Raw genomic sequence first — 26,166 nt, 5'->3', positions numbered from 1 at the left:
GGGTGTGCATATATCTGCTTGGATGTCAGCTATGGTCTCTTCAGGGTATATTCCCAGTAGTGGAATTGCTGGGTCAAATGGTTTCTCTATTTGCAACTTTTTGAGAAAGCGCCATACTGCTTTCCACAGGGGTGCAATTCATTTTTGATTGTTGGTGCCAAGGGTGTTGATTGCGGATCCGAGCAAGATGTAATTGTTAACCTCAACCTCTTGCCCATCTGTCATGGAGCTGTCAATTGGCCCAGTGGTGAGAATTTTTTTTTCTCTTGATGTTGGCTTCAATCTACATCGGCAGCAAGCAATGATGTGCCTATAAAGGAGCCCCGCACTTGCCCTTCAACCACGTCCCTCTGCTGATTTGTCAGTGTACCTGGGTTTCTCAAGAGGAGCTTGTGCAGCCATAATGCCACCTCCAACCTCAAGGGGGCAGAAGAGACTCTCCCGGCGCAGTGGTGACGGCCGAACCTCCCTCTTGGTCCCGCTAAGCGCCGAGTCTAGTCCCGCCTAGCAGCCTCACTCATTGGCTGCGACGCCGGCGCTGCCATGTTGGCGGAACCACTGCCACCTGAGCTGTAGAATTTCGTTGTAGCTGTGGATATCCAGTCTGTGTGGACGATTCCTGTCCCTTTTCCTTCTCTGTGTCTCCACACCGAGGCAGGCTGCCGGTGGAATGGAGAAAAGTAGAATGAACCTGCCCAAGGGGCCTGACACACTTTGCTTCGACAAGGATGAGTTTATGAAGGTGCGCGACTGGGGTTCCTGGTCCCCGAGCGGGGTCGTGGTTTGCCCATCTGTGCCCTCTGGACCCTCTCCTGGGGTTTTCTGCTTCCACCGCTGCCCTGCGCATTGCACGCTCCTCTAATCTTCGTTTGCTGCCAGGGTGATCTGTAAGGTGCCGCTGCATTCTGCAGGAAATTTGGCCGGACCTTTGGTCTCTGTTTTGACAGGTGTGGTCCAGATGAAGCACTTCTGTAAAATTGTGCATACTGGGTGAAAAGGCCTGAAGGTTCTGAACGAGTAGGAATTAACTGCGTTACCGGGGGAACTTGTCACTGTAGAGTGTAGTTAAATTGCTAATCCCTGGCACCCAGAAACTTGTTTGCTCACGGAATGTCTCAAACGAATTTCTAATCCCTTGCGCCTATCTTGGCTGGATAGGGAGCTTTGGTGGGCTTACTGTTAAGAATGTTCACTGCAGACCCAAAGTCACACTGGAGAGGAATGAGCAGTCTCCTCCAGTGGGATATGCTGTCTCTGAAAACCTCCTTGAGGGTCAACTGTGAGTCAATTCCAATTCAGTAGCACACAACACCACCCTTGTTGGACGGAAGCCCGGTGGTGTGAAAGCTTTAGTTTAAAGCTTTACTGTTCACCTTAAGCCTTTAGAACTAGAATTTATAAATTGGATTATAAATTCTGATTCTGTTGCAGTTCAAGAAAATAAACATTTTTATTTCTTAAAATTGCCCTAATTTTCTTTAGAAAGTGAACTTGAAGCTGGCTTGCATATAATTAGTTGATAGAAAACTAGAAAAGAAAAATGCTTTCTAGATGAAGATTCATCTGGTACAATCTTGAGAATGGCCAGGGTTTAATTCAAAGATAGGAGAACGTTTGCTCCTTACTTGGTGTATCCTTCTGAGCCTGCACTTAAAGCTATCCAAAATATCACAAGGATTGAGATTCTTTTACGTGGGATAGGACAGTGTTCTGACCAGTTATTCAAAGGGTCACTAGTTGTACTAGACTTGATGGCATCTAACGATGACAACAATACCGCTTAATAACTAGTTTCATTGTTGAAAAGTTTTGGTTTATAATAGACATCTGAAATTTTGGACAAGTGAATTTCTCTTTTTAACTTTTTCTTGTTTGTTTCATTGTCTAGGTTAATCAGTCTTTTATGTTTGCATTCAGAGCTGATCAGCACATCAATTTTTAAGTTATTTATTGCCATATCCTCTCCTGTGGCTACATAGTTTTTGATATGTGAAGATCATCTAGACTCAGGAATACTGCACTTTTGGGTTTTGTTTGATGTTCATGTTAAACCACTTTATTAGAAGGTGTAACCGAGAGGTTGTTGAGTGGATTCTGTTTAAATTCTGTTTTATCCCAACTTGAAGATAGGAAGAGTGAACTGAGGACATGTGACTGGGAGTAGTGGATTGGAAGGTGAAAGAGCACAAACAAATTGAAGAACCCAGCTCTGACTTTAAGAATCAAGGAGTGCATAACATGAAAACTTTAACTTGTCCATCTCTTGACTTCATCAGACTTCCTTTGGTCCTGACAATACTATCTTTTTTACTCCAGACAGTGTGACTACTCTGTATGTCACAGCTGTTTAGTGTAGAATATTATTTATTTTCTAGGTGAGACGCAGAGATAAAGGTTATTTGCAATTTGTGTTTTCTTCAAAGATGATTTTTAGGTTGTAGTTCCCTGGCAGAAAGGATGATGGAGAGTTTACATTCAGCTTATGTAGGTTAAATTTTACATATTTTGTAACGAGGTAGGTGTTTGAAAGAGCAGGCTTGCAGTAAGAAAGGTGATAATGACTTGAAATCCTGTCAGTTGATGGAAACACATTCATTAGTTTGCTGAGGATGGTGAGGTCTTGCCATCATGGTGAGAGTAAATAGCCATTAAATTAGCAGGCATTTGTTAGTTACATATTGTATGCCAGCTTTCAGTTTAGCCATCAAGATAGAGAAATAACATGATTTTGGTCTTTGAGCATTATGATATGAAGAACATGTGTCCTGAGGTAGGGGGGAAAGTGCTCTTAGAGTGATTGAAATTTTGTGATTTTGTCAGTGTGAGAGCTGACTGATTTTTGTCAGCTTTAGAGCTGACTGATCTCAGAAAGCTTCTTGTTTCAGTGGGACTTAAAGTCTACAGTTTGAACCCACTAGCTGTTTCACAGGGGGAAAATGAGGCAGTCTGCCCCTGGTAAGATTTACTACTTTGCAAAGCTGATTTCAGGGTTTCTGTGAATCGGTCAATCCACCAACAGATCAGTTTATGTTGACATGTTGCTTAAATTATAGTGACTTGGAGACAGGTATTTGGTTTTCAGCTTTATACTGTTTGCTTGTGTATGACTTTGGGCAAACTGGTAGCATTTGTGAGTTTCATCTCATTAATCTTTACAGTGTCTTCCATCTCTGTACATTTTACACTTTTGCAGGAAAGCCAGGGAAACCAGTAAATTTTTCTGGTTGGCAGAAAAGAAAACTGAGAGCTCAAAGTGATGTCATTTCCTCAAAAATCAAACAACTAATAGTGGTAAACCACACTTCTTGACTCCAGGGCTTCAATACTGGCAAAATAACTGCATCCTTTTCCTTTCTAGAGTACACAAGTGGGAAGTGTGATCTTTGAATAGAATCAAGAGCTGCTCCAAAAGGTGTCACCAGGTTCTTAGGCTCATGTAGAGGGCCGTCTCTTACTTTAGGAGACTTCTAGCATGCTTATTGATCTATATTCCTGATCTATAAAATCAGCCTTCTGCGCTCCTGAGAGGCACCTTCATTGCATATTGGGTAACATATTCATGTATTTAGCTCTGGACCCTAAGTATTTATGTGAAGCTTAAATTTTCTGCAGTATCAACTTGATACAGACATAAATTCTTGAGATTGCTACAATTTTTCTTCCACTTCTGTTATCCAGACCTGACGCTAGACCCTATGAACAACAGAACTGAACACTGCCCTAACCAGCACAATTCTTCCTTTCTCTAATGTACTTGATCCAATGATATAGTCACTGTGTTGATCTGTCTTGTTGAGGGTCTTCTTCTCTTGCTGAGTTCATTGGTTTTGAGTGCTGTGTAATATTCCATCGTGTGAATATAACAGTTTTTCTATTCATTTGTTTGTTGATAGCAGTTGAATTGCTCCCATCTCTTTCCTAAGCAATTATTGTGAATAAGCAATAAACATGGGTGTGCATACATCAGTTTGATTCGTGGCTCTGGTTTCTTTAGGGTAAATTGCTGGTAGTGGAATTGCTGGGTCTAAAGGTATTTCTATTTCCAGATTTTTGAGAAAGTGACGTTTTGTGTTCCATTTTGTTTTTGACAATTTCCTATACTCATACATTGTACATTCTGTGTTCTTTTTATTTTGCTTCTTTCTTTTTCATGTCAGATGTGTAATGTACTGACATTATAACAAGATTTAAGAGAGGCACATGTCATACGAAAGTATGAACTCCTAGTCATGATGCTTATGAACTCCTAAAGGATCCTGTGTTCCTATTATTAATGGATATTTACAACTATTTCCTCCTCATTTTGAGTGACTTTCAATCTGGAGCTCTACCTCTAGTATTATGTATAACAGTGTTCCTCTCTTGTTCTTAGGGGTTTGAAGGCCTGTTCTTTCAGATGGTCAGTTTGGCTTCCTCATTTGTCTTACTCTGGCAGCTCCTCTGACACCTATCTACCATGTTGACCGTGGTGTTTGAAATATCAGTGGCATAGCTTCTGGCATCACAGCAACTTGTGAATCATTCCAGAACAGCAACTGGCAGACAAATGCTATTCTCATAATAGCAAATGATGATATACATCATTAAGCTATAAAATAAGCTGCAGTATGCAAACCCCTTTTTTAGTACAACAAATTGATAGAAAAGTGTTGTACCCATATGAGCAAACCATAAAAACAAGCAGGCATATAGATAGGGTGCAGGTCGGCTCCCTCTGGTTCCAATTTCAAGTCTCCAGGCCCCCAACTCAGGCTTGGGTGATGGACGTGGGCAGTGTATGAAGTATTAACGTAGGAAAGTTTGATATTGTAAAAAAGAAAATGGAATGCACAAAGATCAGCATCCTAGGCATTAGTGAGCTGAGATCAACTGCTACTGGCCACTTTGAATCTGACAATCATACGATCTGTTATCTTTGGAAAGACAAATTGAGGAAGAATGATATTGCATTCATTATAAAAAATGACATTTCAGGTTCTATCTTTTGTTTGTTTCTGGTTTTTGTTTTATTTTCCTTTTTTGTTGGCTTACTTATAAAGTTTGTGTACATTGTGTTTCACACTATTCCTCATTCACATTATGTTTCATATACTCATTCATACACATGATAAAAATTTATAAAATTAATCACCATTGAACCTTGCCCGTCATTACCCTGTCTTTTTTATAACATTAATTGTTCTTAATTATAATACATTTTTGTTTTAATATTATAAAATTAATGTTGTAAAAATTAATATGAATGGTTGAATTAAAAAATTCTTTTGCTTTGTAAACTTCCACTCAAATCATCATTATTTCTGTAAATGGAGAAAGCAAAACAAACCAATACATTAACAGCAAAAATAATTTCCTGAATGAGGCATATCATCATGTAATGACAAAAATGAATCACGGCCACAACTTTCACTTCCTATAGAACTCAGGTCACCTTTGTAGGTAGGACTATTGAGATACACAATTTCAAGGAATCTTACAGGATTGTTTCTGAGTTTGTCTCCACCTGGTTAAATGTTGCTTAGAACTATGACTTGCTGGAATCATTAAGCACATGCCCAGGCAAATTTTGTGGCTATAAGTGTAAGCCTTGAGGGGAATTCACCGCTCTCTGTTGCTGGTAGGTGCATTGGAGTTCACTAAGACAACTCAGAGCCATCCTAGGAACAACAGATCGGGACCTTGCCCTATCTTGCACCATTCTGATATACTGGGGCTTGTTGTTGCAGTCAGGGAACTGTGACCTAGTTAAGTTGAATCTAGTTAACACTCACCTCAGTTTGCCAGCTCTGAGTCAGTACCATCTTTTGCCTGGACTCTTTCAGCAACTGCTTGTGCTAAGCAAGGATTCTGGGACTTCGTCTGACATACTTTGAACATGTTGTAAGGAGCGACAAGTCCTTGGAGAGGGACATCATGCTTGGGAGGGTGGAGGGATGGCGCAAGAGGGGAAGACCTTCTATGAGGTGGATTGATTTAGTGACTGGGGTAATCGGGATGAGTGTGTCAAGAGGCAGTGCGATTGGCACAGGATAGAGCAGAGTTTAGGGCTGTTGTACATAGAGTCACTATGAGTCGAGCAAGCGACTCAACGGCACATAACAACAACAACAACAACAAGAACAACAGTTTTAATGAGCATTTACAGAGACCTTGGATTTCCATTCATTCATTCATTGTTGCACTTTTCTCCCCGCCCACCCCCACCCCCAGTTCGCTCTTTTTGAAGAGTAAAAGAAAAATTCCTTCATTACCCTGTCTTTTCACCCTGATCCTTCCCATTTCCTTCCCCGCTCCTTACACCCACCAAACTGTGATACCCTGTGGCTTTACCCCTACCCATTCTCAACACTCTGCTCCTTCTCGCCTTGAGCTCCCATGCATGTTTTAATAGTTATCCTTCTATTTTTACAATAATGGTCTTATGAAGCATTTGTCCTTATGAGACTGAGTGAGTTCATTCAGCATAATGCTCTCTAGTCTCTCCCAGGTTATGTAGTATTTTTCACAATCATTTCTCTAGAGTGCTATGTAGGATTCCATTGTGTGAACGTACCACAATTTCTCAATCCATTCATTTGTAGTTGGACATTCAGGCTATTGCCATGTTCTTGCAGTGGTGAATAATACTGCTATGAGTATTAGTGTAAAAATCTCTGTTTGTGTCTCTGTTCTCATTTCCTTGTAGTATATATGTATATTTTTTAATTTTATATTGATTTACACAAAGTTCTTAAAGTTCATATACATTGTTTTTCACACTGGACCATCCCCCTTTCCTTTACCAGTCCCCCCCTCCACCCATCAAATTGTGCTACCCTATGTTTACGCCCCTCCTCCCCCCTTGGATTCTCATACATGATCTACAATAATGGTCCTATACAGTATTTGTCTTTATGAGACTGAGTTCACTTAGCATAATGTCCTCCAGTTGCTCCCATGTTAGGTAGTAATTTACAAAATCATTGTTTCTGCATGCTGCATAGTATTCCATTTTATGAATGTACCATAATTCTCAATACATTCCATTGTGGTTGAGGATTTGGGCTGTTTACATGTTCTTGCTATGGTGAATAATGCTGCTATGAACATTGGTGTACTAGTCTGTTTGCGTTCAGTTCTCATTTTCTCAGGTTTTATTCCAAGCAGTGGAATAGCTGGGTTATATGGAATTTCTATGTTGAGCTTTTTGAGGAAACGCCTAACTGCCTTCCAGAGTGGTTGTACCATTTTACAATCCCACCACCAATGTATAAGAGTTCTTATTTCGCCACATCCTTGCCAACATTTATTACTTGATGCCCTGCTGAACTTGTCTACTGCTACTGGGAAAAGATGGTATCTCATTGTGGTTTTGATTTGTATCTCTCTTATTGCCAGTGTTTTGAGCATTTCTTCATGTGTCTGTTTGCCATCTGAATGTCATCTGTGAAAATTCTTTCACTGCCCATTTTGTAATTGGGTTATCAGTCTTTTTCTTCTGGAGGTCTTGTAGGATTCTGTAAACTGTTATGTAAACTTCGTCATCTGAGACAGTATTGCCAAATATTTCTTCCTAGTCAGTGGGTTTTCTTTTCACCCTGTTGGAAAAAGTTTTGATGAGTGCAGAGATTTAATCTTTAGAAGGTCTCATTCATCAGTTTTATCCTCTTCAGACTGCATTTCTGGCTATATTTGGCAGTCCTTTTATACCGTATACTAGGCCTTCTAAACTTGGTCCCAGTTTGTCTCTTATGAGCTTTATGGTTTGGGACTTTGTTATTCTGAGGTCTCTGATCCACCTTGAGTTGATTTTTTTATGGTATGAGATGTGGATTTTGTTTCAGCTTTCTACAGGTAGCAGTCTAGTTTTGCCAGCACCTTGTTGAAGAGGTTATCATTTCCCCATTTGATATACTTAGTAGTAGAATAGCTGGATCATATGAAGTTTCTGTGTTCAACTTGTTGAGGAATCCCCAACCTGTCTTCCAGAGTGGTTGTACCATTTTAAAGTCCCACCAGCAGTGTATAAGAGTTCCCACCACCCTGAATGTGCCCCATCTCGTCTCAAGATCTATCTTGAAATACAATGATGTGAATGACAGGATGCTATCTATCTATATGCATATTAGGAAGGCTGTTAATATAACTATTATACAAATGTACACACCAACAACTAAAGTCAAAGATGAAGAAACTGAGGATTTCTACCAACTTCATAAATTTGAAAATTGGTTGAAAATGCAATCAAGATTAATTAATAATAATTGATGACTGAAATACAAAAGTTGGAAACAAAGAAGGACTGGTTATTGAAATGATGGCTTTGGTGATAGCAATGAGAATATAGATCAAATTAATTTTGTATACTCAGTGATTTATTCATTACAAAATACCATATATGTGCACATTTATTTTCCATTGGTGTGATGTTAAGCTGTTTTTCTCAGCAAGATTGAGTTGCTGATTAGACTTCTGTGTCTACTCCCAATTATATATCCATGTTTCATATACTGCTTCTCAAGCTTAGATGTGTACCTAACAGCATTTGAAAAGGTCTTACCATAGAACACTTTTAGATTTATGGTCATCATCCTCTCTGCCCTACTAAATTCATGATTAATTTTCCCATACCTAACTCAACAGAATTTTTCCTAGAAACTTTCCTGTGCCAACTCTTTTGAGGATATCTGTCTTGTTTTTTTCCCCATAAAAAGATTTCTTACTAAACTCATGTTGTTGGCTTATATGATATTTAATAAAATTGATAATTACAATAAAGCTGTAAATTTTTATTTCCATTCATTCATTGTTGCACACTTTCCTTCCTGCCCACCTCTACCCAGTTCGCTTTTCTCATTCATTGAAAAGTAAAAATAAATAAATTCTTTCATTGTTGTACACTTCCCCACCCCATCTCCCAGTCCACTCCACTAAGCAGCTTTCATTCTGGACCCTTGTCATGACCATAATACCTAATCATATATTCCTCCCAAAGAGTCCTCTCCCTCATCTATTTCAATGCAGTATACATTATTTATCCCCTCCTAGTTTCCCCTCAACATGGATATCAGTCCCACTTTACAACAGTGGCACTATGCAGTATTTGTCATATTGTGACTGAGATATTTCACTCACATAATGTCCTCCAATGTCACCCATTTTGTATAATATTTCATGAGTTCCTTGTTTTTTAATGCAGCATATTCCATTGTATGAATATACCAGAGCTTCTCTATCCATTCCTTTGTTGATGGGCACTTAGGTTGTTACCAACTCTTTGCTATTGTGGACAGAGCCGCAATACACAAGGATGTGCTATATCTGCTTGGGTGGCAGTTCTAGTTTCTTTAGGGTGTATTCCCAGTAGTAGAATTGCTGGGTTAAATGATATTTCTATTTCTAACTTTCTGAGAAAGCGTCATACTGCCTTCCGTAGTGGTTGCACCATTTTACGCTCCCATCAACAGTGAATAAGGGTTCCCATTTCTCCGTAACCTCACCAGCATTTGTTGTGTGCTGTTCTGTTAAATTTTGCTATTCTTACTGGGGTGAGATGATATCTTATAGTTGTTTTGATTTGCATCTCTCTTAGAGCTATGGATTTTGAACATTTCTTCATGTGTTGGCCATCTGAATGTCTTCTTTGGTGAAGTGTCTGTTCATATCTTGTGCCCATTTTTCAATTGGGTTGTTTACCTTTATCCTGTCGTGGTATAAAGCGGTAACTTTTTTTAAAAAAAACCAAACCCTTTTCTTCTTATTAATTAAGAACTGACTCATAGCTGACCCTCAAGTGGATTTCAGATACTGTAAATTGTATGGCAGGAGATTGCCCATATTTCTCCCAGAGTCTCTGGTAGATTTGAATCACCAGATAGGCACAGACTTTGCCTTAAGAGTGTAACACCCTATGGCCTGAGCTCCAGGGTTGGGGGAGAGAGAGATAAAATAGATAGTAAACTTCTACCTTTATATAGCTTGTCAACAAACCAATAACACCAGAACACTACAGCTTGGAGACAGAAAACAAAGCTTATTCTGTGAGGCAATTGGAAATTGGTTAAGAAAACCCCTGAACATCTCTTCAGCATAGTACTTGTTATCCATATAATACTGTGAATTTATATGTATTATCAATATTTAGGTGACAGTAAAAATTGCTTGTAAGTGGATGCCCCCTTTGGAAACTGAACCAGCATCTTCATGTCATCTTGTGTAATGCAGCAATCTAGCCTCAGGAGAGAAGTGGAGTTTACTCTCTTACTCTTTTTCTCATTTTTATATGTAAATTATGGTATCATTGCCATACACCTTTTTCTTTCTGGTTTATTTTTCAGGAAGATTTCGATGTCGACCATTTTGTGTCTGACTGTAGGAAACGAGTCCAGTTGGAAGAACTTCGAGATGATCTGGAACTCTACTATAAACTTCTTAAGACTGCCATGGTTGAGCTCATCAACAAGGATTATGCAGATTTTGTCAACCTGTCCACAAACTTGGTAACCTTTAATTCCATGTTTCTTACCAGTCTGTACATTTCACACACTTTCTCTCTCATGCATATTTACTCTTTAAAATATTGTTTTTAGAAACTTTTCAGTTGGTTTTCTTCCCATAAACCGGTAGAGACCACTAATCTCAACAAAACAACCAAAACTTTCTTGGTATACTTTTTTGAAATTTTGAGGTAGTCCCAGATTTATTATTTTTTCCAGAAGAAAGTAAATTATTATTGAAGAAGAAAGGATAGTGATATCTGATCCATGTAGGAGAGGAAGATGAGATAGATTAGCATGGTGATTACAACACTGGGATTGAGCACAGCCAGTGTTGTGAGGATGATCCAGGATCAGACAGGGTTTTGTTGTGTTGTATGTAAGATTGCTGTATGTAAGAGCTGACTCCATGACACCCAATGACAACAACAATATTCAGAGTAGCTGACTTACCTTACGTACCTACTGATTACCATGAAATCTCACTAGTTTAGTCTGATTTGCAAAAGAAAATAGCAACTATTCTTAAGGAAATATTAATATACTTTCAAGTACATATGCTAACAACCAGAGCTAAGTTGAGGGAACATTAACCCGTATTAGTTTTAGGAGGTTTGGCTTTATGAAAAGAAAAGAATGATTTGTTATGGATTAGTGTTTGCAAAAGTAGAAACCCTTGTATGTTAATACTTGAAAATGTGCCTTAATGCTTCTTACATCTATGTTAATTTGCTTTAAAAATCTTTCCAAATAAGTAAGCAAATGAGTCATCTTTGTTGGTATTTTAAAACATTGAAATTAATGAGTTATATTAGTTTTGGGGATATGTATAGCTAAATGTTTCAGTAGGATTAGAAAGTGGAAAATTTTATTTCTTTTCTAGTTAATTGGATGTTTTTTCCCATGAGTTATAATAATGCTGATGAGATTAGACCTTTACATCAGCTAGTTGAGTACCATAAATTATATACAACTATTCATTTCCACTTAAAATTTTTCAAATTCTTATAAAAATTTTATTGAGAGGAAAATTGTACATCAGGAGGATTTTATTTATTATGGCTTCCCTTATTTCTGTAGTGTTCCATGTCCTTTTTAATAATTTTGTATCGGTAATATTTATGGTACAATGACCTGTTATTAAACTATTTAGTGATAATGTAGTTGTCCTTTTTTGTTGTATTAAAGAATAAATTCTGTATAGTGATAGTGATATTTATTAAAAAAATACTTACCTATTACTCCTGATATTGATGTGTTTATGTCAATATGATTGACCTTTAGGTTGGCATGGACAAAGCCCTTAACCAGCTGTCTGTGCCTTTGGGACAATTACGAGAAGAGGTTTTGGTAAGTCCCCACATAAGATGACATTGACTACAGAACTTGGTATATATGTGCATCTCCTCAAATAAAGCAGCTTTAGTCTGTCTATCTCCCCACTTCTCCAAGTGATCAGTGGTTATAACTTAACCTCCTCATCGCTGTGGAGTTGGAACCAACTAATGGCTGACACTTCAGTAGCTTTTCAGGGGCTTAATTGATGTGGGAGGAGATTGTCCATCTTTCTCCCAAGGACACACTGATGTGTTCAAATTGTTAGACTCCACCTTTGGTTAACAGCATAGCTCCCTATAAACTGTATAACCAGAGCTCAGAGTTGTGGTGGTGGTGTTGCTATGTGCTGTCAACTCAGAACCAACTCATAAGTGACCCTCCAGTGGATTTTCTGAGCCTGTAAATTGCATTGGAAGAGATTGCCCATCTTTCTTTAGAGCAGTTGTTGGATTTGAACCTTATGCCTTTGGGTTGGCATTGTAACTCTTTACTGACTAGGCCACCAGAGCTCCCTGAAAGTGGTTATGGTACCTACCAATTCACCTCCCCAAAGTATGAATGATTATTTTTTTTTGCCTGTTATGCTTGTTGTTGTTATGTGCCGTCGAGTCGTTTGCGACTCGTAGGGACCCTACGCACAACAGCCCTAAACCCTGCTCTATCCTGCGCCAACCACACTGCCTCTGACACACCCATCCCGATTACCCCAGTCACCGAATCAATCCATCTCACAGAGGTCTTCCCCTCCTGTGCTGTCCCTCCACCCTCCCAAGCATGATGTCCCTCTCTAAGGACCCGTCCCTCCTGGCAGCATGTCCAAAGTATGTCAGACGAAGCCCCAGAATCCTTGCCTCCAAGGAGTAGCTTGGTTTAATCCTCTCCAAGATGAATCTGTTTGTTTTCCTGGCAGTCCATGGTACATTCAGTACTCTTCTCCAGCACCACAGCTCAAAAGCATCCACTCTCCTGTCCTCCCTAGTCATTGTCCAACTCTCTGATGCATAACAAGCGATTGAAAATACCATGGCCTGTATCAGGCGCACCTTAGTCTCCAGAGAGACACCGTTGCTCCTGAGTACTTTAGAGAGGTCCCTAACAGCAGACTCTCCCATCGCGATACGCTTTTTGATTTCCTGACTGCTGGTGCCAAGAGTGTTGACTGTGGAGCTGAGCAAACTGAAGCTGTGAACAATCTCAATCTCTTCGCCATCCATCCTGACGCTGCCAGTTGGTCCAGTGGTGAGAATCTTTGTCTTCTTGACATTGAGCCTCAGTCCATACTGAAGGCTGCAATCCTTGACCCTTCGCAGCAAGTGCATGAGGTCCTCCTCAGTTTCAGCAAGCAGGGTTGTGTCATCTGCATAATGCAGATTGTTAATAGATCTTCCACCAATCCTGATGCCACAGTTCTCCTCATAGAGCCCAGCCTCTCGGATAATCTGCTCTGCATACATGTTGAAAAGGTATGGAGACAGGATGCATCCCTGGCGTACATCCTTCCCAATTTTGAACCATGCAGTGTTACCCTGCTCTGTTCTGACTACTGCCTCTTGGTCCAAGTATAGGTTTCGCATTAGCACAGTTAAATGTTCTGGGATTCCCATTGTTCTCAGAGTCAGCCACAGTTTGTTATGATCCACACAGTCAAATGCCTTTGCATAATCAATGAAACACAGACAGACATTCTTCTGGTGTTCTCTGCTTTCAGCCAAGATCCATCTAACATCGGCAACAATATCTCTAGTACCACGACCCCTTCTAAACCCAGCCTGGACTTCCGGCAGTTCTCTGCTGGTGTGCTGTTCTAATAGTTTTTGGATAATCTTCAGTAGAATCTTGCTTGCATGTGAAATCAATGACACTGTTCTGTAGTTTCCACATTCAGTTGGGTCACCTTTCTTTGGAATGGGAACAAATATAGATCTCTTCCAGTCAGTTGGCCAAGTGGTTGTTCTCCAGATTTCTTGACACAACTTGGTGAGCACATCCATGGCAACATGTTATCTGAAATACTTCAGTTGGTATACCATCTATTCCTGGGGCCTTATTTTTTTGCTATTTCCTCCAAAGCAGCTTGAACTTCTTCCTTCATCACCATAGGCTCTTGCTCATATGTTATTTCTTTAAATTCTTCTGTATCTGCCAATTCCTTTCTATATAATGACTCAGTATATTCCTTCCATCTTCTTTTAATACTTCCTGGATCATTTAATATTCTGCCCAAAGCATCCTTGATTACAGCAACTCTAGGTTTGAATTTGTTCTTCAGTTCCTTGAGCTTCAGAAATGCTGAGCGAGTTCGGCCCTTTCATTGTAGTATTTTGCTTTGTCATTCCGAGCAGCCTTTTGGAATCTTCTGTTCAGCTCTTTAGTATCTTGAATTCTTCCTTGTGCTTTGGCTTCTCTACGCTCCAGTGCAATCTTCAGAGTCTCTGCTTGACTGGAATAGGACAGATTCTCAGAATAAGCAGTCAAATTCTCAGGGAGTAGAAGGACAACTGTCAGAGATGGTGAAGGTGGCACAGGATAAGACAGGGTTAAGATCTGTTGTTCATAGGGTCGCTGTCAGTCGTACTTTTTATCATCTCATCTTCACCCTCCTCAGCACACACAGATTTCCAGAGTCTGACTTAAGTTCATCCCTTTCATAGAACTTGCTTCAGATTATCCTTTTTGTACCCTGTCCATCTAGAAAACTAATTGTGTGTGTATTATTACTATGGTAGTTATATCCTGCATATCCTTGCATTTTTATGTAATTTTGCCCCTAAAACATATCCCTTGATTTTGATGTGTTTAAGTTCTGTAGCATTAAATTAGTAAATTTTATAATGTTACAAAATAACTTCTATACTAAATTTTTTTTAATTCTTTTAAAGAGTCTTAGGTCATCTGTGAGTGAAGGAATTCAAGCAGTAGATGAACGAATGTCTAAACAAGATGACATTAGGAAAAAAAAGGTATGTTCAAGTATCAGTGTTAAAACATTGACTCTGCATCACCTTATAATTAAAGCCATTCTCACATAGGTGCTTTCACTTACTTTTCTTGACAACTTTACAGAGAAAAAGATGACCTTTTTAAGTATAAATAGGAAACAGGATCTCGAGGTTAGTGGGAGTGGAGCCAGATCACATGTACCTTTTACCTTTATCAGAGTCAAATCTCAGGTCATTGAAGTCCTGATCTTAGTAAAGTCTTAGTAAAGATAGAGGTAGTTTAGAGTAATTTCTTAACAGAGGAATTAAAATTGCACTCTTCTTGTACTATAATTTACTTATTACATATTACTTTACTATTTGCTATTTTTTGAAGAAAGCTTTATAGTTCATGTTACATGTCAACGAAAAGCTTCCTTTTTATGTGCTCTCATACATGTTGATACTGTGCAATACCTTTTCTTCTCCCAAAGATCTTTTACGTGCGTATATTTCTGCACTGAGCTCTTGTCCATGGGCATAGACTGTATGCAGGAAGTTGTGCTGCTGACCCAAAATCATTGTCTCTCTCACTGTTCCAATTCTCCAGCAGCTCAGTTGGGAGAATGATAGGTTATCTCCTCCCATGCAAGTTACAGCCTCAAAAAACTGCTAGAGGGTCATCAGTGGTTAGACTTTGACATGCATTTGAGTTTTTTGTTATGCATTATATGTCAGCTATGTATTTGAAGTAAGAGAACTTTGGACCTTCTGAATAGTCACTAAACTGAAATTCTTCATTTTTTCAAAAGCAGACACAACATTAACTGACATTTGTGTGACACTTTAAAGTCTAACAGACGTGTTCTTTTTTAACAAGTCTGTAATTCGGGTATTCACATTTTACAGACTAAGGAGTTAGTGAACTTTCTAAATCAAATTATTTCAATATCCTACTTGACTTAGTTTTATAGTTTAAAAAAAGTAAAGTCTTGCTCTCTTTCTGACCTTTTATTTCTTCTCTTGTTTTCTCTTTATGTGTACCTTTAAATGTACTGATTTTAGTTTTCAGTTGTCTTGTCTCTAAACTTTAAGGTTTATATTTCCCATTTTGTTTAGTATTCTAATAAATCTAGACAGAGTTGAAATAAAAATTTAAGACTTCTCACTCTAGCCTCATGCTCTTTCTCATGGCTTCTGTGTTGATTAGCAATCTTTCTTTAGGTCTCAAGAGAGAAGCTTGTTTTAGAGACTTGCTTTAATTCTTCTTTAGATTTCTTCTCAGCTTTTGTTCAAAGAATTCAAGAATTTAGTGTGTTTCTGGAAAAAAGCATAAGCTTTATGGAATCAGGGAATATTTGTGTGTTTTGCTTTTTTGTATCACCAATATTTGAAAGAATGACACATAAGTGCTCTGTAAATATTTAATCAATGATTTCTATTCTTTTAAAGATGACAGTTTTGGTTTTTATTCTCAATCTTACCATAACCCTCTGAAGAACTCCTTATTATTAGATATTTGTCTTGTATAATATCTTCAATAGCTATTCAATGTAGAGACTTATTGCACACATATATTGGTAGAATATACATGTGATCAGAATTGAAAATTTAGGAAAGTATAGTGCAAATTGCAACAATTTTTTAAGATGAGAAAAGTAAGGAATGTGAATATGGAAAAGTCTACTCTTTTAAAACTATAAATTTTATATAAACTTATTTAAAATCACAATTAAAATAAAAAAATTTATTTAAAAGAACAACTCTAAATTTACAATAAAATATTGATATATGCTTACTCTGGAACGTTGGTATTAAAATTTGTATTGTGGAGGATTACATTTTACATAGAGATAAACAGTTGTTTTGTGCCGTTGAATTGGAATCAACCCGTAACTATGACCTTCTAGTGGTTTTTCAGAGGCAGTAAATTGTATAGAGGAAGATTACCCAAATGCCTTTGGGATTGCAGCTCAGATTCTTACTACAAGGCCACCAGAGCCATTAAATAGTCTAAGCTAACTTTGAATTTTGTCTCTTTACATATTTGGAATAAGAAAGTAAAGAAGGTAAGATTAAACATGATAACTTGTTTTGCTCAAATTTTACTTTTATAGATGTGTGTGTTAAGGCTTATACAAGTTATTCGATCAGTTGAAAAAATTGAAAAAATTTTGACTTCTCAAAGTTCTAAAGAAACATCTGGACTTGAAGCAAGTAGGTAAGTATTTTTCACTAATTACTATATCTGACCAAATTTTTTTCATTAGAACTCATTTCTGACAAATAAGAAAATTAAAGTTTATGTCTTCAGTATTCTTAAATATACCTCAAAAGAAGTTGAGTGCATGAAATAGTAAAGTTAATGGTATAAATTATTATGAAAGCTGTATAGGTCAATGTTCCAAACCACCACCTTTTGAGGAATCAGAGCAGGGTGTTTTCTGTGGAAGACTTTTATCTTTGAAATGCCTTTATCCATGGCCTAGCAAAATCTTTGTTGATCTTTAAGATAAGGAATAACTTTCAGGTGTTTTGGAGTTTTTTTAATGATATGCTGAGAATGTTTATTAATGTATCCTGAAGTTAAAAAACTGTTAATCTTATCATTAGGAAATAGAACAGGAAACATTTCATTGAAATATATAATGTATAAAGAAAAAGCTTATGATAAAGAACATTTGTTTTGTAATATAGCAACTTGCTTACTACTCTAGTATTTAAAATCAGTCTATTAGGTTGGTGAATGATTCAGAAAATTAGTATTTTAGAATCAAAACTAGCAGGAGGCACTGTGGTATAGTGGGAAAAGCATGGACTCTGGATTTAGATCAATCTCAGTTTATGTCCCACCTAGCAGTTGAGTAACCACAGTACACAGATATTACCTAACATTACCAATAACAGAATACCAAGAAGACACTAGAAAATTACTTTCTATGAACTAACTATAGAATGAGTTTCTCCAGGAAATCTTCCCTGACCATTCTGATCTAGATAGTAAGTCTGTGCTTTTGTGAGGCCCTCTACCAAAAATTTACATGTGCCACTGGAATCATACACTTTTTGTGCTAGACTGAAGGCCCCAGTGCATCAGTGTACCCACAGTGTCTTGCATTAGTTGTACCTAATAAAGATACCCAGTCACCCACAGTGACTTTTAGAGCTTAGATGAAAGACTTCTGTTTACCATGCTTAATATCATAGATATTGTACTCCTTTTTGTGCAGAATCACCTTTGAAGAAAGTTCTGTAGTTCAGATCAGTTGTTTTAGTCTGTAGCAAACCAGAAATAAGAGCAAAGTAAGTGAATCATAAATACATCATCCTTATTACACCTAGGAATGTTTAGGTAAATTGTATGTCCACACTAGGTTATTCAGGGCAGAGGTAGGAATATTCAAGATAGAGTGTTAACCTTTTGGTTTGAACATGCTCAAGTGTTCTTGTTCTAAGTTTAAATACTTCAAATACAGAACTGGGTAAACTAGTGATGATCTTTCTATGACATTTCATGTATTATTATGCTGTGATATACTTTACTCACTCAGATGTCACCAGATACTTACTCATTGTTAAGTTTGATGCTGTTCATAGCTGACCCTCCAGCAGGATTTGAAGAGACAGTAGCTTCTATGGGAAGAGATTATCTTTCTCCCTCAAAGTTGCTGGTAGAGTTGAACCACCGGAAGTTTAAATCAAAGTTGCCTTTGATTTAGCAGTGCAGCCTCCTACCAACTAGGTCATCAGAGCTTCCTTACCAGATATTTCGTTGTTAAGTACTTTTGAGCCGGAACCGACTCATAGTGGACCCTCGCATCAGTTCTTAGCAACAATAAATCACATGAGAGGAGCTTGCTCATATTTCTTCCATGGAGCAGCTAGTGGAGTCAAACCATGTGTCTTTGGATTGACGTTGCAGTTCTTTACCACTAAGCTATGAGGTATAGGATGTCCTAAATATAAAACAGTAATTATTTCATGCCTTTATGTTTTTCCCTTTTTGTAGTCAACTCCTTTTGAGTGATATTGATACTTTATAATGTAATTTGTTGTTGTTTGATGCCATCAAGTCGTAGAGGACTCATAGCGACCCTATGAACGAACGGCCTGAGCACTGTTCGTACATAGAGTTTCCGAAGGCAAGCCATTTCGGAAGTGGATGCTGCTCCTGCTTCCAGGCTTGATTTAGTCTGGAAGCTCCAGCCAACACTGTCCACCATGGGTAACCATTACCACGATTGGCACATCACTGTCACAATCTTTAGCATCACAGCAACCACGAGTTACCTCTGTACAGCAATGCACAGACCAGTGCTATACCACCTAGAAGAATGTATAATGTAATTTAGGAAAAAATGATGCATTTATTTGACTTTATAGCAGATAATACAATGTAAGTGGTAAAAAGGGGACCCGGAATGTTGCCTACTCTTTAGCTAATTGGTGAATATAGATTTAAAGTCAATTACTATTTTGGACTGCTGACTGAAAGATCAGCAGTTTAAATCCACCCCTTGCTCCGTAAGAGAAAGATGGACCGTTTCCTTCTATAAAGACTTAAAACCTTGGAAGACACGCCTGCTCCTGAAAGATTGCCCTTGAAAATCCTTTATAGCAGTTCTTTAGAGCACATGCAGATGCGGTTGTGATGAGTCACAATCAACTCAATAGCACTTAACAACAACATAGTAATTTCATAACAACATAGTAATTTTATATTTGGCTCTTTGAGAAACCACCAAACTTTTTCTACAGGGACTGTACTATTTTACTGTCCCATTAGCAGTGAGTGAGTATTAATACTTCCTAGAAGGTTTGAAATGATATCTCACTGTGGTTTTGATGTGCTTATTGTCCGTTTGTATAGTTTCTTTGGTGCAATGTCTATTCTAGTCTTTTGCCTATTTTTTTTTAATTTATTATTAATGTCAATGAAAATTTACAGAGACTTTGGATTTCCATTCATTCACTATTGCAGTTTTCTCCCCTTCCAACCTTTCCCCTTAGTACACCACCCTCTTGGAAAAGTAAAAGAAAAATTCTTTCATTGTTTTACAATTGCTCCCCCCCAGGTCCACTCCACTATGCAGCCTTCGCTCTGGACTCCTGTCATGACAAAAAGACCTAATCACATATCCCTTTTAAACAGTTTTCTTCCTTATCTGTTTCAGTGCAGTATGCATTATTGAACCCATCTTTCTCAGTCTCCTCCCAAACCCGAGGTAATGGCACCATGCAGTATTTGTCCTTTTGTGACTAAGGTACTTCACTCCGCGTTTGTCCTCCAGGGTCACCCGTTTTGAATAATATTGCATGAATTCCTTGTTTTTCAATGCAGGGTAGTATTGCATTGTGTGAATATACCACAGCTTCTCTATCCATTAGTTTGTTGATGGGCACTTAGGTTGTTAAAACTCCTTGCTATTGTGAACAAAGCCATGATAAACATGGGTGTGCATATTGCCTAATTTTTAATGACTTTGTAATTTCAGTTTAATTCCTTACCACTAAGCTACCTATAGAATAAAATGTAAAACAAAATTTTTATTTAAATTGTGATTTTAATAAAAGTTTACAGAAAAGTTGGATTTTCATTCATTCATTGGTTCATATTTTTACCACTTCTCCATCCCTCCCTTCCCCCTCCCTCAGTTCACTTTTTTTTTTTAAAAAAAAAATTCTTTCATTATTGCACATGCTGAGGGTTTTGGAGGAGAATAAGATAAAAGTGGATAGGTAATGAACATTGCACTGTAACAGATGAAGGAAAGACCTATTTAAGAGGAATATATGATTAGGCATTATATATACGACAACAGTGCAGAATAAGAGGTACATTGCAAAGAGGACTGGAGGAGGGGGAGGAGAATAAAATAATAATTTTTGAAAGGGCATCTATGAACTATATATTCCAAGTGTTCAGGTTTTGCTATTTGGTAAGTCACTTTTATTGATAAAGCAAAATAATAAAAAGGAAGAATTAAGCAGGTAGAGAAGTAGAAGATGATGCAAATGTAAATAATAGGAATAGTACTGAGGGGAGAGAGAATTAAAGGCCAGGAAGAACTATTCTTGAAGAAGTAGTAAACCATATGATTGGCCTCACACTGACGTACACTTTCTACTTCCTGGGCCTGTGGTTAGAGCCAGGCAGCGTTGTCACTCGTCATGGCATGCAAAACAGGCTTTCTGCATAGGTTCTGGGGGAAATTTATTGATGTCTCAAAAGATGCCCAAAGAAAAGAAATTTTTTTAACTTTCACCTTCTAACAAAATTGTTATGAGAAAACATTATTTGAAGCATATAAAAATACCGTGGATTTTAAAGCATAGTTATTAAAAATATGTTTTTATTGTTTTTGGAAAGAAAAACTTTTATTGTTTTAAGTTTAAATTTCTTTGTATTCTTTATCTACTAGCCCACTTTTGACTGGAAAGATTTTGGAACGAATTGCTACAGAGTTTAACCAGTTACAATTTCATGCCGTTCAAAGCAAAGGCATGCCTCTTTTGGACAAAGTAAGACCAGTAAGTGTCATTTTGGATTTCACAGTTTGGTGTTTAGGAATTTACCAGGTTTAACCTGGTCGTGCTTTTGCTATTAATTGTTGATCTAAAGAATTTTTAAGCTAATCTTGTATTTTTTTTTTTTACTTCTTTTTTATTAATTTCAATGAAAATGTACAGAGACTTTGGATTTCCATTCATTCATTATTGTACTTTCTCCCCTCCCAACCTTCCCCGCTAGTACACTACCCTCGTGGAAAAGTAAAAGAAAAATTATTTCATTGTTTTATAATCCCTCTCCCATAATCTTGTTTTTTTTCCTTTCTGGTTTTTTTTTTTAATTTTGGGCCAAAATTTATGTTTTATAAATTTTGTTGAACCTCAGTCACATTCTCTAAACTATGAAGTGCAAAATTAATACTAAATTCCATGTAATTTGATACATTATGTAACATAGCCAGGTTTAATTTATTAAAACCTTTGTGTGGACTTTTAAGACCATGATATTGTTCAGATTTTCTTTAGGCTTCTGCAGAAAATATATTTTTTCTCATTTGGCAATTTTGTATAAATCCTTAGTAAAATGGAGATATAATTTTAAAGAGATTTGTTACTTCTCAGAAAATGTTAATTTGACATCCTAACTTCTGTTAAGATGTGTATTTGAACTTTGAGAAATTGTTCCAATTAGCACTTTCTTTGTCTGTCTGTTTTTCTTGGCAGCGTATAGCTGCCATTACAGCCATGCTACAACAGTCCTTGGAAGGTCTCCTGTTAGAAGGTCTTCAGACTTCCAATGTTGATATAATACGTCACTGTTTGCGGACTTATGCGACAATTGACAAGACACGTGATGCAGAGGCATTAGTTGGCCAAGTACTTGTGAAGCCATATGTGGATGAGGTATGTGCACCTCAAAACCTTTTAGCAAACATTTATAGAGCACATCTGTGTCTTGGGCATGAGGATAAAATAGGGATATTTCTTTAAAAATAACCTTAGTTCCCACAGTGTAAGTTGTAAGAAAGAATCGGTTCCTTTTTGGTTACAAGCAACAAACCAAGAAGTGGGCATGCCCTCAGATAAATTCAAGCCATGTTATAGTCCAGAAATCATCGCAAGAATCTTCTGTTGTGATAAAGGTTTGCAGCAGGGTTTCTGAGGTCATTTTTATATGAAGGTTATAAATCATATCTCAGTAAAGTTGTTTTATGAAAGTTTTGGACCACTGATCTAGTGAGCAGAATAAAATCATCAAACCCATAACCGCACAACAATGTAAGGATGCCATAGTGGAGGTGTCCACAAAGAACTCTGAGCACAGAAAAGTGTATTAGGATGGAATATACTACTATACCAGAAGTATTCACAGGTGATTCATAGATGATATTTGACCTAAGTCTTGAAAAATATGGAGGAATTTGCCCAACCAGGAAGTGAGGTGGAGAAATATTTAAAGATGAAGAACTTATATAAACAAATTAGCAGAGTAATACCCTTTTCAGAAAGTGGTGGTCTGGTATCCTTCACTTACTTTAGACAACAAAGCATCCAGAATGTAGGTTGTTGTCATGCTTGGAAAGGCGAAGGATCAGCAAAGGAGAGGAAGACCCTTAGCCATGATTGTGGCTTGACAAGAATACTGCAGTAATGAACTCAAGTATGTAAGAGTTGATGAAGATGAAGATGGCATAGGACAGCGTTTAGATCTATTCATAGAGTCATGAGTTGTACTCAATTTGACAGCACCTGACAGCATCTGAAATTGCTCATGTTTAACCATTTTGATAGAAGAAAATAACAGCTTCATCCGACACAGAACTTACTGCATTATTCTGAGACTTTCTTCTAGTCATCTGTCAGCTTGACTTATTTGTGTCTACTCAGTTCAAAGTTCATATTTAGCATCATATCTTGAGATGAAAGTCTTCAGTTTTTTGAAGAGGAAAATTGAATCTCATGGTTGAAAATGAAATATAGGTATTAATTATAAAAATTTTGTCAATTTAGTTAGGAACACTTAGAAGAAAATAATCTTGCAACCGTATGGACGCAGCTTGAAAACATTTTAGTGAATGAAATATCATTGCAAAGGGAAAATATTTTATGGCCTCACTTAGGTAGAAAGACAAACAAAGGAAAAAGAACCAATACAGCAAAAGTATCAAACCCACTGCCATTGAGTTGATCGCACACAGAGTAGAACTAGGGTTTCCAAAACTATTAATTCTTTATAGAAGCAGACTGCTTCCTCTTTCTTGCATGGAACCTGGTGGCTAACACACAAATGCCTTAACCATGTTTAGAAGACAAAGTCTGTTAGTACTTAAAAAGGGCAGAAGAGAAGTGAGAGGGGAAGCAGGGGATAAATAATGATGAAAATGTCATTGATTAAAGGTTAAATTGCACAGGCAATTGTAACTCTGCAATTTGTAACTCGTTGTCAATGTTGTGTGATAGATACACTTCTTACTTTTAATAGGAGCAGGAATGTAGCTTTTGAGACTGCTTATTTACAACCCTAAACCTCATGGAATTAATTTTTTTTTTTTTTAGTTTGGAGATCTGGAGTGATCTCAGTTAATTGGCCTAAAGAGTCTTCAGGACTTCTGTTCTAGTTCCTACTGCATGCATCTCCTTATGACATTGTGAAATCCTGTAAGCACCCATCCAAGGCACAGCCTAGGGCCTCTGTTTGACTGCAACAACAGAAAGATGAGAATCAGGACTGGGAGAAGGATATAGGATGTGTGGCCAATTGCTTCCATGAAAAACTATTGTTTGGGTCCTTTGCCATGAGACCTGAAAACTAGACGGTGCCTGGCTGTCATGTGCTAGAGATGAATCTTGATCAAAAAAAGGAGGAAATGGAATACAAAATTTCCAATTCTCATTGACTCCAGACTTCTTAAATGACTCCTTAAACTATTGCCCTGAGATAAACTTTAAATCAAAAATATCCCCAAAGCCTTAGCTTATTTAGCAAATAAAAGTTTGCCCTGAGCACTATATCTTTTTGAAATAACTACCTGTGTGGACTCCGATTATTAATAGTAAATGCAGAGATTTTGAATTTGTATTCATGGGAGAGGAGCAACTAAGAAAAGGAGGATAAGAATCATAGTATAACTCAGAGGTATGGCTGAATGGTCCATGAAGAAACTGTTGAATTGGTATATATTTTGCTACATATGTTTTCCTTAGCAACAATATAAGTAACTTTTAAAAAAATGACCTATTAATTTCTTCTTGTATATGTTTCATAGCTTTCCAATAAAGGTAGAAAAGACAAATTATATACTTTATGAATAAGTGTAACTATTTTGTTATTAATTTATGCCCCTTCTTCATTGAAATGAATGTTGTATATTAAAGAAATACTTGAAGTCTCTGGGCCTTATTAAATAAACCATGGCCACATTTTATTTAAATTCATACTCTCTTTTCTGTTTTTTAAACTCATATTCTTAAAAGAATATCCTAGCTGCTCTTATCTCCCAAACTTGTTGCTAAAAATAACTGAGAAAATAAAATATATTTTCTTCATCTGCATCTATCTCAAGTCCTCCTCAAGTATGCATGAGAATGTTGTTGTTATGTGCCGTCAAGTCATTTGCGACTCATAGCGACCCTATGTACAACAGCCCTAAACCCTGCTCTATCCTGTGCCAATCGCATGGCCTCTGACACACCCATCCCGATTACCCCAGTCACTGAATCAATCCACCTCATAGAGGGTCTTCCCCTCCTGTGCTGTCCCTCCACCTTACCAAGGATGATGTCCCTCTCGAAGGACCTGTCTCTCCTTACAACATGTCCAGAGTATGTCAGACGAAGCCCCAGAATCCTTGCCTCCAAGGAGTAGCCTGGTTTAACCCTCTCCCGGATGAATCTGTTTGTTTTCTTGGCAGTCAGGGTACATTCAATAATTTTCTCCAGCACCACAGCTCAAAGGCATTCATTCTCCTTCTGTCCTCCCTAGTCATTGTCCAACTCTCTGATGCATAACAAGTGATTGCAAAGACCATGGCCTGTATCAGGCGGACCTTAGTCTCCAGAGAGACACTGTTGCTCTTGAGTACTTTAGAGAGGTCCCTAACAGCAGACTTTCCCATCGCAATATGTATAGAAGAGAAAAAAAATGAGAGTCAAGACAAAGAGGTGTTATTACAATGAGGAATTACATGTTTAATTTATGTCTCATTTTTTGAGATATTGTATGTTTGATTTCAAAAGGGAAACAGATAAAAGTGTCTGATTCATCAACATAGGTTAGTTCTCTATTAAAGCTACTCCTTAATCCTAAGAACTAGTTGTGTAACCTATTATTTACCTTCTTTATTAGAAAATATACCTGTTTGTCAGGGGAGAGGCATGAGAAAATGGATTTTTAATGTTTTTTTAATAAAATTCTTTATGATATATCATTCATACTTTCCTTATAGATGCTTTGAAAAATTATTTTTTTTTTAAATAGGTGATTATAGAACAGTTTGTTCAGTCTCATCCAGATGGCCTTCAGATCATGTATGATAAGCTTCTGGATTTTGTTCCTAATCATTGCCGCCTTCTTCGAGAAGTCACAGGAGGAGTAATTTCAAGGTAATTTCAGTAACTATGCATAGAATTTCCCTCCATATTTGTGCCTGCACCTGTAAGCTATGCTGATTCTTCCTGTCTGGAATGTACCAGGTACACTGTTTACTGTCTCATGTAATTGTTTACACAGTGTTACCATTAGCCATGCCTTACAGGTATGGAAACTGTAAGAGATAAAGCTAAAGCTCAATTCCAAGTGTATAATTGTTTTTTTCTGTATGGTTTTTCCTAAATCAAATTTCAAATAAAAATTTATTTTTTCCTGTTATTTTTATGTTGTTGTTGTTTGTTGTTATGTGCCATCAAGTCGTTTGCGACTCATAGCG

The 26,166-nt window shown here is 37.5% G+C and overlaps 1 protein-coding gene across 1 annotated transcript in view; it reads left to right on the top strand.

Annotated features, from left to right (window-relative positions):
- The first annotated feature begins 651 nt into the window (after nt 1-651).
- The window catches only part of COG2 (component of oligomeric golgi complex 2), a 60,797-nt gene continuing 35,282 nt past the window's right edge, over nt 652-26,166 (top strand). The window contains exons 1-8 of the mRNA XM_006888719.1: nt 652-742; nt 10,317-10,478; nt 11,760-11,825; nt 14,693-14,773; nt 16,849-16,952; nt 21,154-21,262; nt 21,965-22,144; nt 25,719-25,843. Coding sequence (XP_006888781.1) covers nt 671-742; nt 10,317-10,478; nt 11,760-11,825; nt 14,693-14,773; nt 16,849-16,952; nt 21,154-21,262; nt 21,965-22,144; nt 25,719-25,843 — 899 coding nt within the window. The 5' untranslated portion in view covers nt 652-670. The remainder of the gene's footprint in view (nt 743-10,316; nt 10,479-11,759; nt 11,826-14,692; nt 14,774-16,848; nt 16,953-21,153; nt 21,263-21,964; nt 22,145-25,718; nt 25,844-26,166) is intronic.

This window comes from Elephantulus edwardii, unplaced genomic scaffold, assembly GCF_000299155.1.
Source record: "Elephantulus edwardii isolate Elephantulus edwardi_28Jun2011 unplaced genomic scaffold, EleEdw1.0 scaffold00071, whole genome shotgun sequence".
NCBI lineage: Eukaryota > Metazoa > Chordata > Mammalia > Macroscelidea > Macroscelididae > Elephantulus > Elephantulus edwardii.
Note: the sequence above shows the minus strand (reverse complement) of the source record. Positions and strands in the feature narration are given on the sequence as shown.